Genomic DNA, 27,972 nt, shown 5'->3' on the forward strand with positions numbered 1-27,972 from the left:
ACCCGGCACCCCACTCACCAGGGGCTGAGCAAGCTGTATAAAGTCTAGAGCACTTCCTCTCAAAACTGGTTTGCTGGCCCAATCTCCCCCCCTCCCCCCCCCCCCCCGCATCCTAAACCCCATGGGACACATAACCAACTCTGCGGAGTCCCCCATGAAGCCGCTGGTCTCTCAAATGCTGCTACAGTGGCTGGTGAGGTACAGAGATTATCCCCCCCCCCACACACAAGATTTAAGGCTATGGTGAAGGCTGCACTCCATTAATTAACCCTCCATGCAGCTCTTGGGGGCTACAGGAATAAGATTCCATAATACAATCTTGGGTAGGACCCTCACCCCAGGGTGAGAAAAAACAAGCGGGAGGGAGATTTGCACCATGATGGGATGGCAAAGAGCAGTTTCCCAACAGCCCCCTTTATGCCACATGTTAACCAGACCCCATGGGAGCCAGGCAGTAAGAGGTCAAGAACTAATTAGCATAAATGTTGCAAACAAAGGGCAGCTTCCGCCCTTATTATTAACACCCACCTCATGTAAGTTACAAAATAAATCCTTCAGAGCAAAGCCCAGTGGAAGAGTTGCTAAAAAGTGACGAGATTCCTCTCTCTATCACAGGAGCACGGGCAAGCAGGAGAGGTAGTAAAAGAAACGTCAAACCTGTCCTGGATAAGGAGAGCTATATTTGATTAAAGAGAATATTTCCCTACCTAGCCCCCCCGCCCAAAGCAAGGAAAGAAGAACTAGTCGCCAGAAATGCAGACGAGCTGAAGCTACGGAGACCTCTTCTCATCTCCGCAGCCGGCGTCGTGGAGTTAGCATGGTGCCGTGGAAAGTGCATCTTAAGATCAGGTTGTGATGAAAAAGGAAGGGGAAGGGGGCACGGTGGTGGCGCCCATGGGAAGGGCTAGTTTCCCCGGAAAGCGCCCTGTGCAGCTGAAGAAGCGGCCCCGGCAGCTGCGTTCTGGAAGTTCCTGTTGGTGAGGATGCCTTGGGAGAACTCTTCCTGGGCCCTTTGGAAACTGGCTCCTGTCCGGCGATACAAAGAGTGCACCTGAGAAAGGAGAGAGAATCAGTCAGCCAAAGGACTCTCCCTTTCGCCCCAACACCACCTCTCTATGGGATTCTCCAGGACCTCCGGCCAGCACACAGGAAGCTAGCAAATCCCTCTCCCCCTAGTTCCATAGCTAGCTAGCCTCGCAGGCATGAAGGGATGCCACCAGCAAAAAAAGGGGCTGGCAGCCAAATCACATCCAGCACGAGCTGTGGAAGATTGAGGAGGAGGAGATCCTCACACATTACAAGTTAGAGCACTCAACTCAGCGGAGGATGAATAACCAGGGACCTCCATGCAACTGAAGAATGGCGTGTAAGCCTGACCCCTGAACACTGTGTCACACAAGAGACCTGGGTATGCTGGTACTTGGTGTCACAGAGGCAGACATCTCAGGAGTCATTTAGAACTCAAGGAGGAGGAGATTACGGAATTCACTCGCCCCCCCCCCGCCCCCCACCTCCAAGATGCCCCAGTTGCCTTTGATATCTGGCAAACTTTCATCCAGACACTGCAGGAGGAAGGCAGGTGGGGCATGTTTGGAACAAAGTTGGGACAGCAGGAGGTAGATGTGTTTCCCGGACAGCAGGCTGTAGAGGGTGGGAAACTGGTTCGTGGCTGCAGGGGGCAGACCATGGTATAGTTTAAATGGGCACCATGTGGTGGTGATGGTTTTGAAGTATTTGGCAGAAGAATGTAAGAATTACTTTCCCAGGTCAGCCCAGTGTCCCATCTCCAAAACTGGCCAAGACCAAATGCTTCAGGGGAAGGTCCAAGAAGCTTCATGATGGGTAATTATGGAATAATGTGCCCATAACTGATGGGCTAGGAAGAAGCTAACAAGTGGCGCATTCCCCGAAGCGGGAAGATTCACAGCCCTTATATATTTTAGCCTATCTAGTGTAACTGTGGCTGTTCTCACGATCCATGTAAGCGTTTGATCTTTTCTGAAATTCTACTTAGCTCTTGGCCCCATTGAGATCTTGGGACAGTGAACAGGTCAATTATGCACTGGATAAAAGTGTGATCAGAGAGAGATGAGATTTCTGTTCTCTAGCCCATTCATTGTTTTGTCTACCTCTACCACATCCCCTCTTTAGACTAACCAGTCCCTATCTTTTCACTGACTCTTGGTATGGAAGTCTCTTGCATAGCTGTAATCTTTTCCACCCCCTGCTGTACCGAGCCAGGCACAGTACTGCAGGCCAGACTGGACCATTTACCTCATTCACAGAGTGGCAGGATCCTACCGATGTTCTTTTCTTTCCTATGCTTTATGCATCAGGGCATCGTTTGCTTTTTTGACCGAGTACAGGCCTTCAGTGACCCATCCCCAATGAAGCCCAAGCTTTCCCAAGTGGTTACAATTAATCTAGAACCCAACAATGTCTAAGACCAGTTCATGCGATTCCTGGCAGTTTCACTTCCCTGCATTTGTCAGTGCTGAATTTCATCTGCCCTCATGGTACCCAGTCTCCTACTGTGTCTGGGTCCCTTTGGACTTCCTGACAATCTGTTCTAGTCTCAATTCACCTAAATGGCATCTGCAAATCTTGCCACCTCACTGCTTTCCCTGCTTTTCTAGATATTAAATGCTGGTCTTGTGGGGGCCTCCCCTCCCTGGTAACCTTTTGCCGTATAGAAAACAGACCACCTATTCCGTTTTCAGTCTCTTATCTAGTTTCCCATCCACATGATTACTTATGTTTCCATCACAGCTTCTTGCGAGGGACTTTGTACAAATCCAGGAGGAGGAACAGGAAAACATGCTTTCCAAAAGCTCTTGACAAACTTGCTACTTTCATCCTTCCTTCGATACTAAGCTGGTTACGAACCACAAAACTCTAGAAGAGACTATGATTCAATACCTGGAAATACTTTGCTACTGGTGGTGAACTGCCCTAGGATGCAGGATCTAAGTTGGAGCTGCTCTTGTCTTTCAGTAACTTACCCGCTTTAGGAGGAAGAGTGAGAGGACAGCACACAGCGTGAAGAATGCGGCCACCACCATCATGATTATGGCCACAGCCCAGTTTTTTCGTGTCTCGTCCAGAGCTGCAATCCAACCACTGTAAGAAAGAGGGCTCATCACATGAAGAGTATCAGGTATACACAGGGACACGAGAATAGACAAGACTCTGGGAGAGCCCTAGGTTACTCGGGTTATTTGATGACAAGAGGACTGAGGGACCATAGAGGACATGCAGCCAAGTGGAGCTGCTGCAGGAATATCAGACCACAGGAAAAGTTCCTTACTGAATTTAGTCTCATGCAGGAAGTTACCCATTCTAGATGCTAGACTAGCTTTGAAAAGGATCACTGAGGTGCCTTCCCATTCCCTTGTGCAGTTCCCTTCTCACAGTGCAGTATGGGTATGTCTATACAGCAATGTAAGCCTAGGGTTAGTGGGACTCGAGTCAGCTGACCTGTATCAGGGAACCATGGGCTTCGGTGTCTACACTGCATTTTCACCCTAGGTTAAGGATTTTCAGACCCATGCTCAAACCTAGGGCTCTGGCATCCACACTGCAGTGCACGGACCCAAGTCAAAGTAACCCTACCCCAGGGTGCCTAGCCCCCACCCCCTATGTCGACATTCTAGCCCTAGAAAGGTGGTGCATTGTGGGAACTCTACTGCCCACCCTGTTTCCTAATTGTGGTGTTGCTATTGATGGGACTCAGTTGCCCATAAGGAGCACAAGTACATCAGCTCATAATTCGCTCCTCTCAATAGAATGACTGCAGTGTGAGAAGGCTTTATACTGAACTACCATCGAATCTGAGAAGTGGGCTCTAGGCTGAGTCACAGTGGCGGAAAAATCCCCAGGTGCCACTGTTCTGAGGATAATTAGGACATCAGGTTCCAGGGCTGTCAAACTATTAAACTGAAACTTTGCAATTCTTAACTTTTAAAATGGGCTGTTCAATGAAGGGTGTCTTTGGCTGGTTGGTTTTATTTGTTTTGAAGTTTGACATAAAACGTAGGTTTCAGAGGAAAAACATGCCCCCCCCCCCCCCCCCCCCCGCTGCTGCTGGCTGCGGAGCAGTGAAGTGCATCCCTAGGGCTTGGAGTGCAGTGTGCTCCAGCAGCCCTGGGGATCCCTTATCCCTGCCCCAACCATGCCCCAGGAGGCAAGGATAAGGGTTCCCTTGGGGGGAAATTTGGGGGCTGGCTCCCACTCACTGCATTCACAGTGAATGCATCCCAGGCATGGCGGGGGGGCCTGGGAGCAAGGGACAGAGCGCAGTGGGACCAAGCAGCTGCCTGCACAGAGGGGAGCGGCAGAGCTCCCGGCTCAGCATGGCTGGGGGGCGGGGGGGGGGGGGATGACCCCCAACATCCTGGCAGCTGGGAGCTGCCACCCACTTGTCAGCTTTGCTCCCTGCTCCTGGCAATGTCCATGCACCAGCGAGGAGCCATATCAGGATCAGAGAGCACTCTCAGCTAGGCAGTAATGGCGCTTCTGGCTGCTGCGCTGGCTGCCTGCACTGCCACTCCTCTGTCGCTGGGAACTCTGGGATATGTCTGGAGAACTTCTGGGACCCAAGTCAAGACGGGGCTGCGTGCGCACAGGAAAGCAATAGGGCTCAGACCCTAGGTCCCAGCTTAACATGGGCTCGGACCCTCCAGCCCTTCAGGGTCCTGGGACCTTAGGTCCAAGCCCTAAATTAGCACAATTGGTGTGTGGACGCAAGGGGGGTTAGGCTTGAGCTCGGGTTTACACTGCTGTGTAGACATACCCTAAAAGTAAACCCAGTGTGGAACACACACACACAAATGGTTGCTAGCTGGAGAGGAATGGGAAAAAGCACCATGGACTTGGGAAAGGAGGAGAATCACAGGGCCACGGTCACAGAAACGTACAAAATCCAACTCCAGAGAGTAAACATTATGCGACTTGAGGCCCAGAATGCAGCTGGGGCACTTGTTTCTAGCAATTCTGACTCACTCATTTTCAGAAGCAGTCTCTTTGACACCTGCACAGAGCATTATGCTAACCTGGCCTGCCTCAGATATCCTCTGCATATGGTTAGAGCCCCCACACTAGTCTGGCTCTGCTGTCATGCATGAATCAAAGCACTTGGGACCTTCAAAAACACCTGAAACACCTTCATGGATAAAGCATTCTTGTAAACTTCTACTCGCCAGCTTATCATCATGGGAAAGAACAAGCAAGTAGATTTCTAGCCTGGGCCAGTATTTTCATGAGAGTCTTGCAAGGCTGGGGAAATATTTGTGAGAAGTGGAAGAAACAAAGAAAATAGGATGAAGGAGCACAGCGCAAGAGCTGGATAAAAAGCTCCTTAGTAGATGCCAGTTCCTGAGATTAATCCCTAGAGTTCCTTACGGCCATATCCCTGATAAAGTGCAAAGGGCTAGGACTACCAAGACACCTAGCTAGAATCCAGAGTTATCTATTTGGACAAAGGTCCTCCTCTCAACATTAGAAAAGGGCATTTAATTTTAACTGCTAAATAAACTAGATCATCTTTTGCCAAAGGAGACTGAAGTGATTCGCGAGAAAGAAATATCTGATGTGTTTCATTAGCTGTGTATTTTCCACTGTGTTTAACTAGCTAAACACAAATCACACTATTTAGCCACTGATGAAAATACTGTCTGCTTGGGAGCAACTTTCTCTACAGATCAATATGTTCTTGGGAACCAGAGTGCTTGCCCAAGTCAGACTAAAAATGGAGCTCCGACTGACTCAAAAGGCAGCAACAGGGTCAAAGAACCAGGAGAGGGAGGGATGAGACTTTGCCCAGGAGCCATTCTCCAGGCTGTGGGCAAAATCAGACTGTGGTTTCACTGCAGTTGTCACCTGAAGGTGCCCCCACAACTAAACTCCCAGCTCTGACCTTTTCACTATTCTTCACATGGATAATGCGAAGAATACTGTGTGTGTGTGGGGGGGAGGGGGGGGGAAAGAAAGCTGGAATAAAAAATAACCCACTTCTGTCTCAGCTGAATTTGCAGCCAACACACTAAGAATCATAGAATATCAGGGTCGGAAGGGACCTCAGGAGGTCATCTAGTCCAACCCCCTGCTCAAAGCAGGACCAATACCCAACTAAATCATCCCAGCCAGGGCTTTGTCAAGCCTGACCTTAAAAACCTTTAAGGAAGGAGATTCCACCACCTCCCTAGGTAACCCATTCCAGTGTTTCACCACTCTCCTAGTGAAAAAGTTTTTCCTAATATCCAACCTAAACCTCCCCCGCTGCAACTTGAGACCATTACTCCTTGTTCTGTACTCTGCTACCACTGAGAACAGTCTAGATCCATCCTCTTTGGAACCCCCTTTCAGGTAGTTGAAAGCAGCTATCAAATCCCCCCTCATTCTTCTCTTCTGCAGACTAGACAAACCTAGGGTCCCCCCCCCAATCATTTTTATTGCCCTCCACTGGACTCTTTCCAATTTTTCCACATCCTTCTTGTAGTGTGGGGCCCCAAAACTGGACACAGTACCCCAGATGAGGCCTCACCAATGTTGAATAGAGGGGAATGATCACGTCCCTCGATCTGCTGGCAATGCCCCATCTTATACAGCCCAAAATGCCATTAGCCTTCTTGGCAACAAGGGCACACTGTCGACTCATATCCAGCTTGTCATCCATTGTAACCCCTAGGTCCTTTTCTGCAGAACTGCTGCCTAGCCATTCGGTCCCTAGTCTGTAGCAGTGCATGGGATTCTTCCATCCTAAGTGCAGGACTCTGCACTTGTCCTTGTTGAACCTCATCAGATTTCTTTTGGCCCAGTCTTCTAATTTGTCTAGGTCCCTCTGTATCCTATCCCTACCCTCCAGCAGATCTACCACTCCTCCCAGCTTAGTGTCATCTGCAAATTTGCTGAGGGTGCAGTCCACGCCATCCTCCAGATCATTAATGAAAATACTGAACAAAACCAGCCCCAGGACCGACCCTTGGGGCACTCCGCTTGATACCGGCTGCCAACTAGACATGGAGCCATTGATCACTACCCGTTGAGCCTGATGATCTATCCACCTTATAGTCCATTCATCCAGCCCATACTTTTTTAACTTGCCGGCAAGAATACTGTGGGAGACCGTATCAAATGCTTTGCTAAAGTCAAGGAATAACATGTCCACTGCTTTCCCCTCATCCACAGAGCCAGTTATCTCGTCATAGAAGGCAATTAGGTTAGTCAGGCATGACTTGCCCTTGGTGAATCCATGCTGACTGTTCCTGATCACTTTCCTCTCCTCTAAGTGCTTCAGAATTGATTCCTCGAGGACCTGCTCCATGATTTTTACAGGGACTGAGGTGAGACTGACTGGCCTGTAGTTCCCCGGATCCTCCTCCTTCCCTTTTTTAAAGATGAGCACTACATTAGCCCGTCTCTCATTTTACAGGGGATCAGAACTGCGAACAGATGGATTCTGGTACCCAGTCTTTAGATTATTAGCACATACTGATCTGTAGAACATCGCCTCCACCAGAGCAGGCTACGTGGCTTTTTAGAGAGTAGCCAGACAAGGTCTTCATTGAAGATGTGGCACCAAATAGGCATAGAAAGACATTTAGAAATAAAGAGAACAGGAGACAGCACAGTAAGGAGTGGTTGGAAACTGTCAGGCAATATCAGCAGAGGAGATGCATGCCTTTGACTTGACTAAAATAGGGAGTGTGGTGGAGAAAGGCACCCTGCTGAACTCTGCAGAAGCCGTGCACCAAGAAAGAAATGGAAGAGAACAGACAGCTTTAAGAACAAAAAGCACAAAACAGAAACTCTTCAGACAATTGCAGTCTTGTTGAGAAGGTGCCAGTTCAGGGCTGCATTGCACACGCAGTAAGCCATGCTTACCTGTCCCCCCAGCCAGGAATGCCGACTGCCTGGACGATGTAGATTGCAATTTGGCAGAAAAAGATGAAGAAGAACACAAAGAAGCTGAAGGAGCTGTCAGACCTGCAAGGTGAGAGATGGGGTGAGTGAAACCCAGGACAGACGCATGATACAAATCACAAAAGCATTTTGTAAATAAACGGGTAACAACTGCAACGAACCCTTCTCCAGCTGAAGATTGCATGAGGGGTAGGGATTGTGGCACCAAGAGGAAGCCATGCAGCAAGAGAATTATCAACCACAGTGGCTGCAATATGCACTCACTCATTCCGTATGGTATGTATGATGGTAAAGCCCACTTCCTCAATACTTGTTATATAACCAGTCTGCTTTACTGGGCTACTACTGTCAAGAATTTTCTGAACATGAATAGTAACTAGGACCAAATAATCAGCTGGGGTTTGGACACTGGATCTATGTTAATGTCTCATTGACAGGGATTTCCCAGTTATGTTAGGTTTCTACTGTATCTAATATGGTACATTTAGCCGCAGTCAGATGATCTTTCACTACATCCATCTCGATAGGTTGTAGATTTTAAAGTGAGAAGGGACCATTAAGATTATCCAGTCTAAGCTCATCAGAGTGAGTAAAAGAAGATCAATTTCTCTTCCACACCACCAGCACATACCCGCAACATCCAGTCTGTAAGGGAGGTTTTGGTCTATCTAATGTACTGAAGACTTGAAAAATCCCCCAGGCAAACACATGATGATCAGATTAAACAGCACTTCCTCCCAGTAACGGCTGTATCCCTGTTAAACTGAAAAATGGTACTTGCCTGAAAGCCTTGTAGATGGGTCGATACCAACAGAGGAAAGCACAAGGGGTGAACAAAATAAACCACAGAATTGAGAGACCAAAGTCTACTCCTCTCTGTGGGCTGTCGGTGAACCATGCCAGGCAAGCAAGCAGGTTTAGAAGCAGGGTAACTGAGTGAACTGTTCAGGATGGGAGAAAGAAAGGAAACAGATTAGCAATCTCTCGGAAAATCCACAAAGTGCCAAAGCATCACTGCCCTCTCATGGACCACAATGCACAACAGTGTCTATAGAAACTAGGTAGCACGTGAGCCATAGTTTCAGCATTTCCCTTCCCTGTTGAGGGCCGTCTGCATGGAAAGGTGGATCTTACTGTAAGGGTCCCATCTGATACTGCTCCTTATTGCTCCAGCCTAAAGTCTTAATTCTTCTTAACTGGCTGCTGGGGATGTGGTTACAACATCCCACATGATTACTACTTTAGGTGGACAGGCTGATAAACACCAAGAGGGGAGCATAGCTTGGGTTACCTGATGCATTATAGTTAAACACATCCACCATCCTTTCAGATTCATAGATTTTATAGTCCAGAAGGGACCATTATGATTATGTAGTCCTACATAACACAGGCCATAGAATTTCATCTAGAAATACCTGCATTAAGCCCAATAACTTGGGGTTAAACTAGAGTCTTTTTTAGATCGGTCTTTAAAAAACAGAGGACCAGGATTTTACAGCCACAACACTATTTCCCCAACTGTGCCAGTTATAGGTGCTTACTCACACATCCACAAGTAATACAGCATCTTGCATATTCGCTGGTAATCAGCTGGGATGTCTGCAGAGAAGTCCTGATAGAAACACGGCTTGATTGGACACTTCTTGGGAAAGGGTGGCCAATTGTTCTGTCTCGCTATAAAAGGAAACAAGGAGAGATCCCTCAAGAGAGTTCCCTGGTTCGACAGACTCACTAAAGCACGATAATTCACAAGCAAGCAGACTAATAGTCAGTATATATTAAGACTGGACCCTTGGAAGATGATGTAGCAACCAGACCATGGCAAGAAATTTCATTTGAATAGTCAGCCTTAGAAGTGAACCTGCATCAGTGGCTTCACTCATGGATGTATAAGCACTGCTAGGAACCAGTGAAATGGGCCAGGTGTTGTTTTAGAGGTCTCTGATACAATGGGGGTTCGGCCGAGACTGTGGAACAAACCCCCGCAGGGACAAAGGACCATCACAAACCTCACCATCTTCCGCTCCAAGTGCGGAGCACACTTCTTGGAACTGCCTTCCACACACACAGCAGGGAGTACACACAAACCCCCCTACCAGAATCTAAACACTACGATACACTACACACACAATTCTCATCCTTAGCCACACGTGACAGAGGTCACCCACTTTGCTTAGTGTGCTACTGGAAGGTACTCAGGTGAGACTATATCAAATTACATTAAAAAAACTCCAATAAAAGAACATTAAGGCTGCAAAGTCAAACATCCGAGTTAGGAATTGTCAGAATTAAGGTTACCTGTGCAACCTTAATTTGGCATTCTTGTGTGTATGCATTACAATAGTCTTTAATTACATGATCACATACTATTTTCCCCCCTGCCTTGTTCAGTGAATGGGTATTCAATATTACTTTGTATTGTCCTCATTCAATGTGTGGCTGTCACATTAATTTATCTGCACAACACCCCTGTGAGAAAAGGTGGTGGCATTATTTCCATTTTACAGTTTGGAAAATGAGGCAGAGAGATTAAGGCCAAAGTTGTCAAAAGTGTCCAATAATTTAAGGCGCCTAATGTGAGACACCTAGGGCCTGATTTCCCAGAGTACTTAGCATTAGGGCCGTCACGCGATTAAAAAGATTAATCGCAATGTTAAACAATAACAGAATATCATTTATTTAAATATTTTTGGATGTTTTCTACATTTTCAAATACATTGATTTCAATTACAACACAGAATACAAAGTGTACAGTGGTCACTTTATATTTTATTTTTAATTACAAATATTTGCACTGTAAAAAAAGTATTTCAATTCACCTAATATAAGTACTGTAGTGCAATCTCTTTATCATGAAAGTTGAACTTACAAATGTAGAATTATGTACAAAAAATAACTACATTAAAAAAATAAAACAATGTAAAACTTTAGAACCTACAAGTCCACTCAGTCCTACTTCAGCCAATCGCTCAGACAAACTAGTTTGGTTTCATTTGCAGGAGATAATGCTGCTCACGTCTTGTTTACAAGGTCACCTGAAAGTGAGAACAAGTGTTCGCATGGCACTGTTGTAGCCGGCATTGCAAGATATTTATGTGCCAGATGCGCTAAAGATTCATATGTCCTTCCATGCTTCAACCATCTTTCCAGAATATGTGTGTCCCTGCGGATGATGGGTTCTGCTCGATAACAATCCAAAGCAGAGCAGACCGATGCATGTTCATTTTCATCATCATGAGTCAGATGCCACCAGCAGAAGGCTGATTTTCTTTTTTGGTGCTTCGAGTTCTGTAGTTTCCACATCGGAGTGTTGCGCTTTTAAGACATCTGAAAGCATGCTCCACACCGCATCCCTCTCAGATTTTGGAAGGCACTTCAGATTCTTAAACCTTGGGTTAAGTGCTGTATCTATCCTTAGAAATCTCACATTGGTACCTTCTTCGTGTTTTGTCAAATCAGCTGTGAAAGCGTTCTTAAAATGAACACGTGCTGGGTCATCATCTGAGACTGCTATAACATGAAATATATGGCAGAATGTAGGTAAAACAGAACAGGAGACGTACAATTCTCCCCCAAGGAGTTCAGTCACAAATTTAATTAACACATTTTTTTTTTTAAACGAGCATCATCAGCATGAAAGCATGTCTTCTGAAACGGTGGCCAAAGCATGAAGGGAGATACGAATGTTTAGTATATCTGGCACGTAAATACCTTGCAACGCCGGTTACAAAAGTGCCATGCGAACACCTGTTCTCACTTTCAGGTGACATTGTAAATAACAAGTGGGCAGCATTATCTCCCATAAATGTAAACAAACTTGTTTGTCTTAGCAATTGGCTGAACAAGAAGTAGGACTCAGTGGTCTTGTAGGCTCTAAAGTTTTACATAACTGCACTCAAAAACAAAACAATGTAACAAACGAACAAAAAATCTACATTTGAAAGTTACACTTTCACAACAAAGATTGCACTACAGTACTCGTATGAGGTGAATTGAAAAATACTATTTCTTATCATTTTTACAGTGCAAATATTTGTAATAAAAAATAATATAAAGTAAGCACTGTACACTTTGTATTCTGTTCCAGGTTTCTTCTTCAGGGTTTTTTTTTTTTGGCCAAAACTATTCACCGAATTTGCAAATAGTTTCGGTGCCCCAAAAAATGCATTTTTCAAGGAATTTACTGCTCACCACAAAAATTTCATTCCAGCTGGTTTCAGTTGCAGTGGTGTGCTCTCAGCACTTCTGTAAATCTGGCTCTAGGTGTCTCATGTTGTGCATCCAGAAAGTTGAGGAACACACAATTAGTGGGCAACTGTGAAAAGCTTGTTTTAAGTGACTTGACTAGCATCACACAGAAAATCTGTGGCAGAGGCAGGGATAGAATATCACCATGGAGAAATGGATTGTATTTCCTTATCAATAGGACCACCTCTCTTCTCCTGCAATCCTCTGCCTCATTCACTATATGTACACAGTGTAGTTGTAGTCGTGTTGGTCCCAGGATACGAGAGAGACAAGGGGGGTGAGGTAATATCTTTTACTGGACCAACTTCTGTTGGTGAGAGAGAGAGAGCTATGTAGCTCAAAAGCTTGTCTATCTCACCAACAGAAGTTGGTCCAATAAAAGATATTACCTCACCCACCTTGCCTCTCTCATTCACTACACACGTTCCAACCTCTACAACAAATAAGGCAAGTGTCCCACAGACAACAGTCTCCTTCATTACACACAACCCTGCTGCATTCCCAGGGCACCATCCATCCTATACAGTGAAAGGGGCAGAGGTCCCATAGAAAAACTAGTATGTGATTATGTAATTAAAGACTATCAGTGGGTATGCACAAGGGGGCTGAAATACAGTTACACAGGCAACCTTAATTCTGCCATTTCCTAACCTGAGTGCTTGACTCTGCATTTAAAAAAAATTGTTAAAAGATTAAGGCTACAATCTCCTAATTTTTAAAAAACCTGAAAAAAATCCCATTATGCGGAACCATACTGACCACCAGCTTGAGTCATCAACAGGCTTCAAACCTTTAGATCTGCAGAAGGGACCTCTACCACTTGAGCTAACAGTGTAACTGGAAGTAGTAGCAGGCTGTTATCCTCTGTGCGGACCAGCTACTAGAAGGGAATGAGACAGAGACTTTGCCAGTGAGTTCTGCAGTTCTTTGCTGACAGCAGAGGAACAGAAACTCAGGGCTCCTGGATGTGAAGTCTAGTGGTTATAGACCCTTCTTTCCTTGTGCCCTCTGGCTGCCTTCCTCCTATGCCCTCTCTCTCTCTGGGATGCAGTATGCTCAGTACAGACTCTTTGGAGAATTTTGCTGCCAAACTAACAAGGCTCTATTGAACATGTGCCAACAGTTTTTTCAGAGGCTCAAAATTGGCCAAATTTTAGTGAACTTTAACTATCCTGCTAAAGCATGGAGCAACAGAGCTTCCTAACAAGACAGTTTCAATAATATTTTAACATGGGTAAAACAAGGAATTTTTCCTGAACCTCATTCTCAGAAATCACTGAATCATTTTAGCTAAAACTTTCCAAAAAAATTTAGCCTGAGGCACACACCCAGCACGGACAATTTTAGCCTGAACAGTAAAAGTTTGGCAAAGTTATAAGCAACTGAAAACAGGAACTTATAATGCAAAGTGTCAGGCAACCTTAACTATGGATGGTACCACAAACTCCACCTATAATAAAACAGCCACTTATAGGTGAGTGCCTGAGAACATCAGCATGTGTATGAGACAAATGGGTAAGAGGTATCACGTGGTCTAACGGAGATAGGTAGCAGTACCCCCCCCCCCCCCCACACACACACACACCATTATAGGAAAAATGAAGCACAAAGTCCAATTGGATCAAGGTTACACACAGCTGGTCTCCTGAATCCCAGCCTTTAGCTTTTATCACTCTCCCCCTTGTGGGATGCCTCAGAATTGCATTAAAACAGTGTGTGCAAGTTTCCATTGCTGTGACACTTAGACATTTCTCATGCAAACTCAGCCCCAGCACAATATAATGGGGTCTGACACCCTGCAGAATGCACAGGACGGGGAACTCTTGTACACTCGGGCTTAGACAGGTGTGACGCACAGAAAGGATTCTTAGACAGGGAAAGAAACACTACTCACGGTTAAAGGCTGCTGCATTATTCTGCAACTCTCGCTCCTTCCTCTCCAGCTCCGCTGCTTTCCTCTCCAGCTCCTCCTGCTGCTGAAGGAGTCCAGCCTGGGCTGCTGAGGCTACAGCCTGCATGGAGAGTCACCGAAAAGCAATCAGAACCAAAGAGCCATTCAGTGGGGAGAGGGTCCCTTCCTAAGGGAAGAGGGGATGCACACACACTAATGAGCATTCCAGCAACATTCAGAAGGCTGAGGACATCTGAGAAGCAGAACATTCATGGTTGGTCTGAGATCTCCTTCAGCTTTCTGCCTGCATCGTGGTAGGATGTTAGTAATAGATTTCTACAGAATCCACCAGCAGTTCCCTTCTCACTGCCCAACTCTTCTGTGAGGGTGACTCTGACAAAGTGGGAATCTTCTGGAATATTTTTATGAAGCCTGTGTGTGCCTCAGTTTCCCTCTCTACTTTGCATGGCTACCCAATGGGGGGGGAAAGGGTTAACAATACTGCTGGAACTGCATAGGGGAGACAGGTGTATGTGTCACCTCGCTTCTCTGGGAGGAATGGAGTTGGTAAGGAACTATTTGAAATTGACTCAGATTAACAAGGGGTCCAGAGAGACAGTTCAAGCTTCAATGACTCATGCATAGCCCTGCCCGAAGAACAAAGACTGGGAGGTGACCAGCAAGGAATACAGCGTGGGCTTCTGGTTCTGGCTGCTCTCCTGGGACTGACTATGGAGGTCAGGGAGAGAGAGAGAGAGAGAGAGAGCCTGAAATGGAGCTCACTACAGCTTGGTTGTGAATTGGGCTGGCTTGGCCAGAACGGTTTCAGCTTTAACCTTCATTTCTCTATGCTAACCTAGGGACTTCCAGTGCCGTGTTCCAGCTGACTGAAAAATCCTACTCTGTTCTGAAAATGCTGCTTGGGTGTCACTGCAAATACTGGCTTGGGCAAATACTGCATTAGTCCCTGAAGAGTGGACAAGTCTCTACGCGGTCTACTTCAGTTGGACTCGCTGGGCAGAGCTCATGGTGTGAAACAGGAGGGCTGGAGCCTAGACACTCAGTCTAGGAGATGGCGAGGCTGCATGACCAAGCCTCAAGGAAGGAGTGGGATCCCTTGGGGTTCTGCCACGCTAAAGGGGCTCCTCCAAGAGACAGTTTAAAAGCTGGGCACAGAACAGATCCTGTGGCTCTGAGACTCCACAGCTTCTCTGGCAAATTATTCTACTTTTCCTCTTCGTTTGAGGCCATTACTTTTTGCTGTCCTCACATTAACTACTGAAAATCCCAGCATGCCCAGAGGCTTGTGTGTTAATACCTTGGCAGGTGCTTCTGGGCCAATATCCTTTTGTTGCTCTAGTTTAGCTGTTATGCTTTCTTCCTGGGTCTCCTAGAGGCTTTCAGCTCTAGGTTTTGGGTTTAAATTCAGCCCAGACCAGCTATGACTGAATCACTTCCCCCTGAAATCCATTCTGTGGTCTCTGAAATGTGTTGCTGGTCAACGAGGGACTGAAGGGAGACAAACACCCACACCATGACCCCCTTCCCCAGTTGACACTCAGCAGAGAGGGCAAAGGCTGAATGAACCATGAAGACAGTCTCCCCCTTAAAAGGGCATATTGGTGGGGAAAGCTTGCACTGCTGCCCCGCCCCCCCGGCCATGGATAACTAGAGGGCTTCAGAGCTGCTAATCTGGGACCTTTCACCAGCACTAAGATAATTTAAACAAAACAAACAAGATAAAAACTCCCTCTCCCCAAGAGTCTCTCTCATTACCCGTTTTGGATCCTTTCCAAATTAGCACCAATTTGTTTCAAGAGCCAGGAGCCCAAGTCTGCTCAGGGGGTGAGGGGTAAAGGCAAAGCTAAGAGGTCCTTACAATGAAGGGGAATAGAGAGTGGGCTCCTGGGGTTTACGGAGTATGGCGATAACACTCAGAGTCTAAAGAGAGGGAACCTCCCAACCTGGGACAGGAGATTTTGGAGGTCCAAGAAAAAGGCAGTGAAGCCCCCTCTCTTCTCTGTACTTTGCCTACCTTCCCCTGGATCTCTTTTACCTTGTTGCTATTCTGAGAACTGAAATCTTCTAGCAGCCTCTGTCTCTCTGAATTCTTGCTCGCTGAGATGAACCTGGGCGGCTGGTACTTGCTGGCCTGTCTAAGCAGCAGCTGCAACACACAACTGCACTGTGTCCACACTCACAGAGCAGAGTGTGGCTGTTCACTCCCTGAAACTAAGCTAACACCGTTAACAAGTTATAGGTGGCACTGTGCGAGAAGGCCAAGCAGAATGGGACAAAAAACAGAGTCAGGTTCAGTAGCAGAGGGAAAGACATGGGGGCTTTACATTGTCTACTTCTCTGAATTATTTACAAGGCTATTAAATATTCCCCATTGCAATGCCAATCAATGTAATAAATACAAATGAGGGCAGAGTTGGTCAGCTGCAGCCTCCCATACCCCACCCAAATGAATCCAATCCCTATAGAAAAGTCTTGTTGATGGCCTGTAAGATGCATAGAGGCTCATTTGTATTCCAACAGTTCTGCTTAGCGGAAGCCACGGTGTGAGCTCTCCAGACATTCAGCAGAAAGGTGGTGGCTGGGTATACTACCTGTGGAGTGGGTTCCACAGATGGCTGTAGGACAGCGGGTTGCGAAGGGCCAGCAGGCTGCGTTGCTGGAACTGTCTGAGCTCCATTTGTCTAGACAAAGAGAGTGACACAGCAAATGAGCATTACACACATTGCTTCAATTAGCTCTGGGAACCGCTGAACACCAAGTGCCTTCAAGTAGGTGTGTGCCAAATTGGAAGGCAGGCCTGGAGTCCCAGGAACACCAGGCACCATCCTGCATAAGCATCTTTATTTTTTGTTTCTGAACCATCTGTCAGAACCTCTTTCAAAAGTTTACAACTGAACATTGACTTAATGCAGCTTTGAAACTTTACTATGCAGAAGAAAAATGTTGCTTTCCCCCCCCCCCCCCCTTTTTTTTTTTTTAAGTAGTTTACTTTTACCACTGTACTGTATTTGCTTTTTTGTCTCTGCTGCTCCCCGATTGCGTACTTCCGGTTCCAAATGAGGTGTGTGGTTCACTGGTCAGTTCGTAACTCTGGTGTTCATAACTCTGAGGTTTTACTGTATGGAGACTGATGCCTCCCAAGTATTATGGGTAACATCACATGCCAGAGAAGAGACCAATGGCGCTTTGATCTACTGTTTAAATAGTGATTATTGGTTTTCTCCAGCGTCCCTGCTTGCTACTCCATACCTGTACCCACAACAGTACTGGAGCTGGTCACTGCTGCTCCGAACCACCCAGCTGGCACTGATATCACAGCAGTAATCCCTCTCCCAACAGAGAAACTGATCTTGACTCTTATGTCTAGGGCCCTACCAAATTCATGGCTGTGAAAAATGCGTCACGGACTGTGAAATCTGATCTCCCTGTGAAATCTGGCTAGTGTAGAGGAGGGGCCGGGCTGGGGGCTCTTACCATGCTCTGGATACTAGTCCCGGCCAGGCTGGGGAAGGATGGGACTTCCTCTTCCCCTATAGGGGTCGCTCCCAGGGCCAGGTCAGACCTATCTCCGGGAACCTCCCCCAGCTGCAGGTAGCTCTGCAGCTGCTGGCTAGGAGCCCAGCTCTGAAGGCAGAGCCGCCGCCAGCAGCAGTGCAGAAGTAAGGGTGGCAATACCGCGAGCCCCCTACAATAGTCTTGCAACGCCCTCTATGGCCCCCTTTTGGGTCAGGATCCCCACAGGTACAACACTGTGAAGTTTCAGACTTAAATATCTGAAACCGTGACATTTACAATTTTAAAAATCCCATGACCATGAAATTGACCAAAATGGACTGCGAATTTGGTATGGCCCTAATTACGTCCCTTGGCATGAGACTTGTTCTGTTTCACACTTTGGGATTGCTTTGGCCGTGAGAATTCCTGCAGGCAGATCACCAGTGCTCTGCTCTTGGGGGTCTCATGAGAAGTGTATTGTGCATGTAACACGGTCACTGTCCAGTAGGGACAGATCTATGAATGCCTCATTCATCTTATAGTCCCCTCTATCAAGGGACCCAGGTGCCTGATACAACAGGTATGTAGATATTTTGTGCAATCACATGAGACACATACAAGCCGGGAGTTCTCGGAGAAGGGATTGAATTCATCCAAGCCGCCTTGGTTAGCATGTGTCAGCTGTGTCACTGAGGGATCCTGAAAGAGAAAGGGGAAAGGCGCTTAAGACAAAGGTAGGAGTTAAAGGGGAAAAAAGGCACAGCCTCTAAACAACCAGTTCCACATGTTCCTTACATTTGTCAAGTTAAACAAAACCAGTGACTGATTAGAGCTTCCGAAAACAATACCACGTGGCAAACACTTAGTGCTTTTTACCTAGTTTACAGATAGTGAAATTGAGGCAGAGAGAGATTAATTTGCCTGAGATCAGTCTTCAGCACAGTTGCAACTAGGATCCAGATTTCCTCTCATCCCTGAACTTTACCCACTAGATAACAGCTACCCTGAAGCCTTTTGTAAAGCTGAAGAAACTGGTAGTCCATGCTGAGATGACGCTGCAGTCTGCCTTCGCATAAGGCTCCAGTGCCCTCAGGATGACAGAGTCTCAATCAAGTGCAGCAGAGTGCAGCTGAACAGGTTTTCAGGTAGAAAGGTATGCTAGGTGACAGACATCAGCTACCACAAACTGCTTTCATGCAGCCCTCTTCTGGACTACCGAACTATCTCCCAAAGCAGCCATTCTGACAAGGCAAAAAAGCTATGAAGAGTGAGGCTACGATTTCAGGTTAACTGAACACACTATCATACTCGTAGGTTCAAACCCAGATTTCAGTTGGAGAGTCAGTTTCTCCTTCCTCCACTCAGTACCAGTCTCCTTTTGGTCCCTTCTCGTAACCTTACTGCTATGCAAAACCTCCCTGTATCTCTTCTGAAGACAACTTTCTTCCTCCCGCTGTTGCACATTATTTAACCCAAGTCTCGTGTGATGCAGTTTGTATGAAAGCAGGTATATAAAGCAAGGCTGTGCTTTGCTAAAGGTTCTCCCTTTAATAGCCAGACACTGACTGCTGCTGACCTTGAAGCATTCTTTCTCCCAAAGGTAGAATGAGGTACAGTTGCTTCTCTGTAGAAGCCTTGCTCACAAACGGAACAGCCATGTAATTTTATCTCTGGAGTTCTGCTTAAGGAAGGTGCTTTCTCCTCTCCAGAAACCAACCTATCAGCACAAGCCATTTTATTTTTGTTGTTATGGGGCAAAAAGTAATTGCTAGGCTGGGCAGGGGAGGAGGAAGAGCGGATTCAGATATGTAAAGGTTGGTCAAGTTTCCTGTTGGGTAAGCTCCATAACGTCAGAGCTGTAAACCCTGGGAAAGCCAGTTGACTTGTCTCAAACATACTGTAGATAGGTCTCTTGCCTTCCAGTACAGCTTTCTGATCAAATGTGTATAAAAAGCTCCGTTTAATGAGTAACTTTAGACATCCCTAGAGATTAGACACTCCCTGCCTAACTGGTTACACAAGTTTATGAATCACTCCAGGATGAAGTCTCAGAAACAGGCACAGGTTCTTAGATGCTGAATTGCATTCACCAGGCAGAATAGGGTTGCAGAAACATTCCAGGGAATCTATATATGTCAGCAATTCTGCAGGCAGGGGATTCTCAGAACAAAGGGTGCATGTTCTAGTCATGATCCCTAGGGTGAAGCACATGTGGAAGAAAAGCACCAGTTTAACCAAGTGTGCTGACAATCCACCTTCACTGGATTTAACCACAAATGCCCTGGAGAGCTGGAGGGGTTGGGGGAAGGAAGGAGCCGAAGCCATCAATTTCTGCAGCGTTTAGCCTTTTTTAAAATCAAAGTTTCAATTCCTATTCCTTTGTAATCCTAAGAAGACCTTCCACATGTGAACTCTGACAGAGCTGTCTTCCTGAGTGCACGGACAGGTAGTCCTACCCTCTCTGCGTCTGTTCATGGCTTTCCCAAGTAGCAAAGTGAAGCTAACAAGAATCTGGTCAGCTTCTACCAGGAGAAGGAAAAAGAAAGGTTTCTGACTTGTCTTTCCTTTCCAGACGACATGGATTCTTGTCTAGACTAGGACTTAGGTGTAACATGAGGATGTGTTAGCTCCCCCCACACTTTAACTTGACCAGTTTTACACACCTTGAAGGCAGTATGCCTTGTCTACACTAGACTTTTAAAACATGTTAGTTAGCACATGGTAGCTGCCATGTTCTAACAGCTAACACAAACTAACTATAAGGTCCAACAGATGGCTACCACATCAGGAACAAAGTTTTTAGGAGCATGGGAAGGTAAGACTGTTCAAAGAACCTGAGCTATCCAGCTGGAAAAAACTTCCTATACCTCAGAATCCCTATCTGGGCAGTAAAAAGTGTTGGGTTTCCTGTAACCCACCCAAGGCTGGAGGGGCTGCAGTGCTGCAAAGAGAACTGAGCTGCCTCAGCATAGATTCGGAGTTGCAGTGTAGGGATATTAAAGAGGGTACTAACAGTGATTCCCCCAAGTGACAGTGACCCCCTCATAATTTGTCCCCCACACTTTAAAATCCAACAGTTTCACCGAGTACAAAAATCTCTTGGGTCTTCTGTTAAAACTTGTAAGCTACTGTCTGTAAAAACCATTGATTGTATCTATCCTGTGAAAGATACTTTACTACTATGTAAAACTTACAAACAAGTTAACTGACTTTGTTCTTAAAGTAATTGATACAATGTGGGTACGTCTACACTTACCGGAGGGTCCGGCGGCAGGCAATCGATGTTCCGGGATAGATTTATCACGTCTAAACCAGACGCGATAAATCGATCCCAGAAGTGCTCGCCGTCGACGCCGGTACTCCAGGTCAGCGAGAGGAGTACGCGGCATCGACGGGGGAGCCTGCCTGCCGTGTCTGGACCCGCGGTAAGTTCGGACTAAGGTACTTCGAATTCAGCTACGTTAATAACGTAGCTGAATTTGCGTACCTTAGTCCGAAGTGGGGGCTTAGTGGGGACCAGGCCTATAAGCTGTTAAGTGACTTTCACTTCATTCAACGGCTCCTAGGACAGACCCCCCCACCCTCTGTGATTAAAGGGCCGGGAGTCTCAAATGAATTAGCACACACTCTGAAAGTGGTGGAGACAGTAAATTAAAATATGGTTAAGGTATGGAATGTATGCTGATGAATGCTTGATATACATGGATGGTTAGGGAGGTGCCAGCCTAGAAAGAAAGTATCCATCGGCCGAAGAATGTGTCAAGTGGATGACCAGAAAACCCCCGGAGGGTAAACTGGGATCCACCCCATCACCTGGAAGGATGAGAAACACAAACTTCGGACAATGTGGAGCCACCAGGAATGTGCCACTTTGGACAGGAATGTGTGCCATCTGCTGATTGAGTCAGCAACAGCAGGATGAAACAGCTCCCATAAACTAACATAGGAATTAATTCCTATAAAAATGGACTCTAAAGACTGATGACTTTGAGTCTCTCTGGTTCTGCTGCCAGCCTCCAGGAGCATCAGATGCATCTGACACAGACTCGGCTCCATCCTCATGACCAAGCTACCTGGCCAGTAACTTGGCATAAGCAACTTCTAGGCTGGTAACTATAACACCTATACAAAACTTGAATGAATGATTGTGTGAATAAATCTATCTATCTATCTATCTATATATGTGTGTGTATAAAGAATAAGTAGTAATAGGAATAAGTAGTCAAACAACATTGTTTACTTTTATCTTTTGCTTTATCATTATATTTACAATAAATGTGGCATCTTTGCCTTATCCCTCTTAATAAGATCCTGCTGGTTTTTATTCTATTGGTATAACAGCAGTAAAAAGCTACAATTTTGATCACTTGCTGCTGCAAAATAGTTTGAGTCGACTTTGAGAGAGAGAGAGAGAGATGACTTTTAATATTATTTTATAGCCTTTAAAAAGTGCACACTTAGTTGTGGTTCCCAGGGCCAGGCAGTTTAATTTGCAGATCAGAGTTGTTTAACAACTATAGATGTGAAGACTTGGCTGATCTAAAATAAACTGCAATGTGTTTGGGTTTTAGGGGGAAAAAGCTCTCAGGCAGAGGATACTACTGAGGGCTCTGGCTCCTATAAGCCTAAAGCACATGGCAGAGTGGAGCATTGTGAAAACCTGTTAAAAGTATGAGATATTTACACCAGGGGTTCCCAAACTGGGGTATCTGAGTTTGATGTTCCATCAATTCACCTGACAATTATTTAAGGTGGTATGTGAACCAATAAAGTTTGGGAGCTGCTGATTTAGCAAACACTTTCTAGAAGTCATTGTAAGCGATCCCTAGGTTTCACATCCGAAAGATGAAATTCTTGGTAGTTCCCAGAAAGTACAAGAAGAATTTGATAATGTCAGTCTGTTGAAGCGAGAGTAAGAGCTTTTCATTCCCCACATGCTGCTCACGTGAAACGCATGGAAGCAAATGGTGTCACTTTGTTCACAAGAAGCATATTACTAGATTGCTCTGCGAGATGCATGGAGGAGACTCAGATTTACTTGTTTAGCTTTCCATATATAGTCAATAAAAAAGGATTTTAGTTATTTACATTACGCTGCAGTTTGCAAGCCCCAAATGGCCTTGATCTTGGACCAAACTCTACTAACACAGATTAAAAAGCTTTTAGAGACTCAGTTGCAAAGACTGTGTATTTGTTTTAAAGGCAAGCCTCACAAATACATACAAAAAGCTAGTTTTATTACTGTGCTAGCTGATGGATCCAAAAACTTCTGTGGCTGAGCAAGAATTAGAGTACATCAGGTTTGTGCAGGACAGGAAACTTGTACTCTCTTCTGGTAAGACCTGGAATCTGGGTCAGCTGATTTATTACCTTTGTGATTCTGACAGCTTTAGGAGTTGTGGAGATCAAGGCGGAAGAGCTCACATCTCAACTGGCTGGCTTGAATGTAGAGGTGTTCATGTAGACCAGGGGTCGGCAACCTTTCAGAAGTGGTGTGCCGAGTCTTTATTTATTCACTCTAATTTAAGGTTTCGCGTGCCAGTAATACATTTTAACGTTTTTAGAAGGTCTCTTTCTAGAAGTCTATAATATATAACTAAACTATTGTTGTATGTAAAGTAAATAAGGTTTTTAAAATGTTTAAGAAGCTTCATTTAAAATTAAATTAAGATGCAGAGCCCCCCGGACCGGTGGCCAGGACCCGGGCAGTGTGAGTGCCACTGAAAATCAGCTCGCGTGCCATAGATTGCCTACCCCTGATGTAGACAGTGCGTAAGCTCAAGTAAAGGCAAAAGCCTCCTCATGCTGTTATTGACCGTGGCATCAGTCACAATCTTGCACTTGCTATTCTGTATCTCAAAAGATTATCCCACCCTCTTAAGAAATTTGAATTTATTTTGACTATAATTTTAAATGTTATTTTTTAGGTCCCGAAGGATGCTGGAGACTTCAAGCTCTTATCTACACCTTTGAGGCAAACATGCGCTACGCTGGCGCTATCTGCCATGTATACTGGGTTGCCGGGGCAATTAGCAAAAGTCATTTGGCTGTCATTTATGTGGAATATACCACAGAAACAGAGTCAGATTTCAGGAGATCAAATCAGGCACATCTGTGAGTGTACAGTGCACTTCACGACTGACCTTCTCAGTACTATGAATTAAATCTCCCACTTATCAAGGAAAAGATACCTTGTTGTTTGAGGGTTTGCAAGAGCTAGGAAGTGCTTTGCAGAAACCAGAGCAATAGACAGTCCTGAACCTGACTCCTGAGGCCCAAAATGTATCCTTTGGCATGACAAACCCAAAGGGTAAGTACACTGCTGGGGCTTCAGGGGCAAAGCTGCAGAAAATTCGGGACTACGTGTCCAAAGCTACTATCGGGCAACCACCACCATCATATACCTGGTTTCAATTATTTGAATCCACATACTGGCTAAGGGATTAAAAGTATGATAAAGAATTGGCCCATTAACGCAATATGTGAATTGTCAAAATGCCAAACTGGACTAGTGCTATTCTGCATAACCATGATCTAGATTTCAAATCAGATGGACAACATCTATAGCTATTTGCACTGTTGTGGTAGCAGTGTTGGCCCCAGGACATTAGACAAATAAGGTGGGTGAGGTAATAACTTCCGCTGGACCAACTTCTATTGGTGAAAGAGAGAAGCTTTCAAGTTACACAGATCTCTCTTCAGATCTGCGCTCTGTGTAAGAACTCTGGGTAGCTCCAAAGCTTGTCTCTTTCACCAACAGAAGCTGATGCAATAAAAGATATTACCTCACCCACCTTGTCTCTCTAATGTCTATAGAGTTATTTAGCCATTAGAGTTTTTACTTGAAATTGAAATAAATTACATAGGCTCTCTTCTGAGTCCATCAGATGGCTGGTGGCAGTGGCATTTTCATCTATATTAAAGCAACACAAAACTGAACATAAACTCAAGTGAGAATCACTCACTTTAGAAAACAGAGAACATGAATGAGAAACCCTGACCCAACAGTCCAAAATAGAACATGCAGAATGCAAAGAAATGTCCTTAGACAACTACAGCAACAACTGTGAAGATATCTGTACCCTTGCTTTAAATCTGTAATAGGAAATCAGGTTGGATGAGGGCTGGGGAAAGTTGTAGGCAGAAGTTACAGACAAGCTTAAGTGATAATGCTATTTTTCTAATTTCAATAAAGCTCTTTGTTCAGTGTTAGAAAAAAGTGACTTAATTCTTTGCTACAGTCACACTACAATATTTTGTTTTAGTTTACTTAATGATACCAGACTTAAAATTAGGATGAGCACATTTTCTTGTCAGACAACCAAATGTGAAGCCTCAGCCGCCCGTGGACAAGTGATCAGAAATCTTTTTCCCCAGCTTGCTCACTACATTAGACACAGCATGCCCAGAAAAGTTTATATTATACTAGTCACATGAGACAGAACCCCCACCCCCACCCCCAAGAAGCCTCACAGTGGATGAATAAGAACCCCACTGGAAAAAAACAGACAATTTAAGCTAATTTTGACTGCAGGGAAAGAAGGAATGTAAGAAACAAGTTATTCATCAGGAATGGAAAGCATTCCTTTGGCAGACACCCAGCACACATACACACCTCTGACTTCCTCTCTCACCTGCTTTACGTGGATTACTAAAAAAAAAGTAGAAGACTGCCATCCTAGAGTCACCTGGCTCTAGATTATATCTATCTTATTGTTTGAACAATGGGCTAAACTCAAGCACAGCCCGGTCTGGTCAATGATTCTGTGGCAGCATGATGATGCACAAACCAACAGAGTATTTACGTGCCCCCAGTATGCAAATGGACAATATCCATATTTCCAAGCCACTAAATTTGCCCAATAAAGGTGATAAAAAAAAATCACAAGCCACTTCTAGTTCTCAAACACACCCCAGCAAATATTTCTGTTTTCACTTGGGTATGCACAAGATTATTTCTGCTTCCTACTCCCCTTGGCTTTATAATTAAATCAAAATCTTTTGTTATTAAGATTTTAATTACTGCTGGCTCACCAGATTTCAATACCATAAAAGCTGTACATAAAATAAGAGGATATGCACCAAGATACAGCTTCCTGTTATGCCTTGATACTTTTCTGTCATGTAATAAAGGTAAAGAACTTTTTTTAGATTTCTGAAATGTGAAGTGTTAACATCCATCTTCACATCTACAGCCATATTACTCAGGGTCAACAGACTGTTTTTGGAGCCCCCACCAACTCCCTAGGTAAATAAATGCAGGTTGTAAGACAGCGCACACAGACATCAACTCAGCATAGAAAGAATCCAGGCAACAAGAGTGTGCAGGATCCCAAAGCACCTCAGAAAGAAGTCCTTTCTCTTAGGCTGTCAAGGCTAAACCTCTGTTAGAGTATGCATTTAATTCTGTATGCTGAGCAGTATTGCCAGAGGAGAAGGACCCCTCTAGAGCATATGGACATAACATTGCACAAGTCAACACAGAATGTGAAACAAACCAACAGTTGTTATGCCACAGTACAGCAATGCAACTATGAGAGGAATATTTAACACATCTACAACTCTGTCCTGACACTTGCAATACAGTGTTGCTAGAGCTTCCTGTACCACAGTAACTGACACCATGTCATGTACATCCAGAGAGATTTTAATGTCTCATTCACTCGTTAGAATAAGTTCTGCAGAAAGAAAGTGTGCGCTCTTTGAACCAAGAGCATGGTATGCACATTTACCACAAGAATATGCACGTAGATCAGGCAATGCTGGTACACTATGAGCCTCGATACTACGTCCTAATACTGTCCCACGACCGACTCCCATTCACTTACACACACACATTCAATGGGCCTGATTCTCCTCTCACTCACACTGCTGTGTACGCTCCAACGTAGAACTGGTTACAGTAAGTGGAGAATGTGGCACAAGGTATCCACGACTCAGCTTGGCCAGTTACAAACCTTATTTTCACCATATGGTGGGTGACTGCCAGCATAACTGAATGGGAGACAGCAGGCACTGGCTGATACAGCCAACATATTAACTTAATAAGTGGAAATAGCTGCTCAAAAAGATTGGGAACCACTAGCCCTTGAAATACAAAGAGACAGTGATCATTCCTAAAAGGGGCCACAGGACACAGCTGCACTTGAAATACAGTGTCTGTTCTTAATAAAGACTATTTCCCAAGATAAGCTTCAAGAAGGTAAAAGAGGAAGGACAATCTTGTGTTTAATACATGGGACCTGAGTTCAGTTCTTCCCACAGACTTCCTGCATAACCCTGGGCAAGTTGCTTAACTCTCTGTAAAACAGGAGTGATATTACTACTTTTCTCCCACACATTGTCTGTCTGGTCTATTTAGATTGTAAGCTCTTTGGAACAGAGAACATCTCTTACGTGTATGTAATACCAGAAAGCACAATGGAGGCTCTCCTCTCAGCAGGGGCCGTAATACAAATAATGCGTTATCAGATTAATTTAGATCAGTGGTTCTCAAACGTTTTGCCTAGCTGTACTTGTGTATGACAACTAAGGCCTAATCCTGCCATGGTTGCAACACCCAGAAAAGCCAATAGGAGCTGCACCTGGAACCACTAGCAAAAGCAGGAGCCCGTCACTGTCCCAGCCAGTGCCTACTTCTCCCAACCCACCGGGCATGCCCTAACCCAGGACTGCGACTTGGAGCAGTGTCCTGCTGGGTTAGGGCTGCAAGAAGGGGGGCTCTGAGTTGCATGGCAGGTGAGGTGCATGGCACTGCTGGGCGGGTGAACTAGGCCCCGTAGACTGTACAGACCGGAGACGGGAGCGCACAAACAGTACGCACCAGGCAGATTGTGGCGCTAGGGGAGGGTGGAGCACGGGCCAAGGGGCTCCCAAGGGTGGAGTGGGAGGAATGGAGTCTGGAGAGCAGATGGGGCAGACCCGGGGCACTGGGGGGGGGGGGGGAGGGCAGAGCAGCTTTGTGCCCCCACCCCCGACTTATTGCTGGGCCCCGCCACCCCCGATACGCGTCGCAGACGTGGGGCTCCCAACGGGCTGGCACAGCCCCACAGGATCGGGCCTCCCCTACGCCCCCATCAGTCCTGCCCTCTCGCTCCTGATTGGGCGGCGCGGGTCAAAGCGGCCCCACCATTGGCAGGCGGCCCCTCACTCAGCGCCACGTCCCGGCTGTGGGGCAGGGGACGGGGAGCCGCGCGGCCCGGACGCGCTCTCCTACCTGGAAGGGGTTCACGTCCACCGGGTCGGCGAACGGATTGGTGTCGTAGACCGACATGGCAGGGTCCGACTCCGTGCCTGCGCCGCCCTCCCCGCTTGCTCGCTTCCTCCTCCCTGGGAACGGGACACTTCCGGGAGCGAGACTGCGCGTGCGCCCGGCTCACAGTCCGGGAGGGGCGTCT

At 45.9% G+C, this 27,972-nt stretch overlaps 1 protein-coding gene across 1 annotated transcript; it reads right to left on the bottom strand.

Annotated features, from left to right (window-relative positions):
- Positions 1–287: 287 nt before the first annotated feature.
- Positions 288–27,929, bottom strand: SCAMP2 (secretory carrier membrane protein 2). The gene is made up of 9 exons (XM_065411544.1): positions 27,792–27,929; positions 18,194–18,274; positions 16,672–16,761; positions 14,063–14,180; positions 9,466–9,594; positions 8,702–8,861; positions 7,882–7,983; positions 3,003–3,120; positions 288–1,051 (listed from the first exon to the last, which is right to left on the bottom strand). Exons 1-9 carry the CDS (start codon positions 27,846–27,848, stop codon positions 905–907), a joined length of 1,002 nt encoding a protein of 333 aa, XP_065267616.1. The 5' UTR covers positions 27,849–27,929; the 3' UTR covers positions 288–904.
- Between the last annotated feature and the right edge of the window lie 43 nt (positions 27,930–27,972).

Source organism: Emys orbicularis, chromosome 10 (genome assembly GCF_028017835.1).
Source record: "Emys orbicularis isolate rEmyOrb1 chromosome 10, rEmyOrb1.hap1, whole genome shotgun sequence".
Classification (NCBI taxonomy): domain Eukaryota; kingdom Metazoa; phylum Chordata; order Testudines; family Emydidae; genus Emys; species Emys orbicularis.

What these genes read in the sequence shown, in the direction of transcription:
- SCAMP2 (XM_065411544.1), bottom strand. Translation starts at nt 27,848, where the DNA reads ATGTCGGTCTACGACACCAATCCGTTCGCCGACCCGGTGGACGTGAAC. An exon ending in TCTCCGAGAACTCCCGGCTT is followed by an intron (nt 16,762 to 18,193) that starts GTATGTGTCTCA and finishes CTCTTTGTCTAG; the next exon opens with ACAAATGGAGCTCAGACAGT. An exon ending in CACTCTTCCTCCTAAAGCGG is followed by an intron (nt 1,052 to 3,002) that starts GTAAGTTACTGA and finishes CTCCTTTCTCAG; the next exon opens with GTGCACTCTTTGTATCGCCG.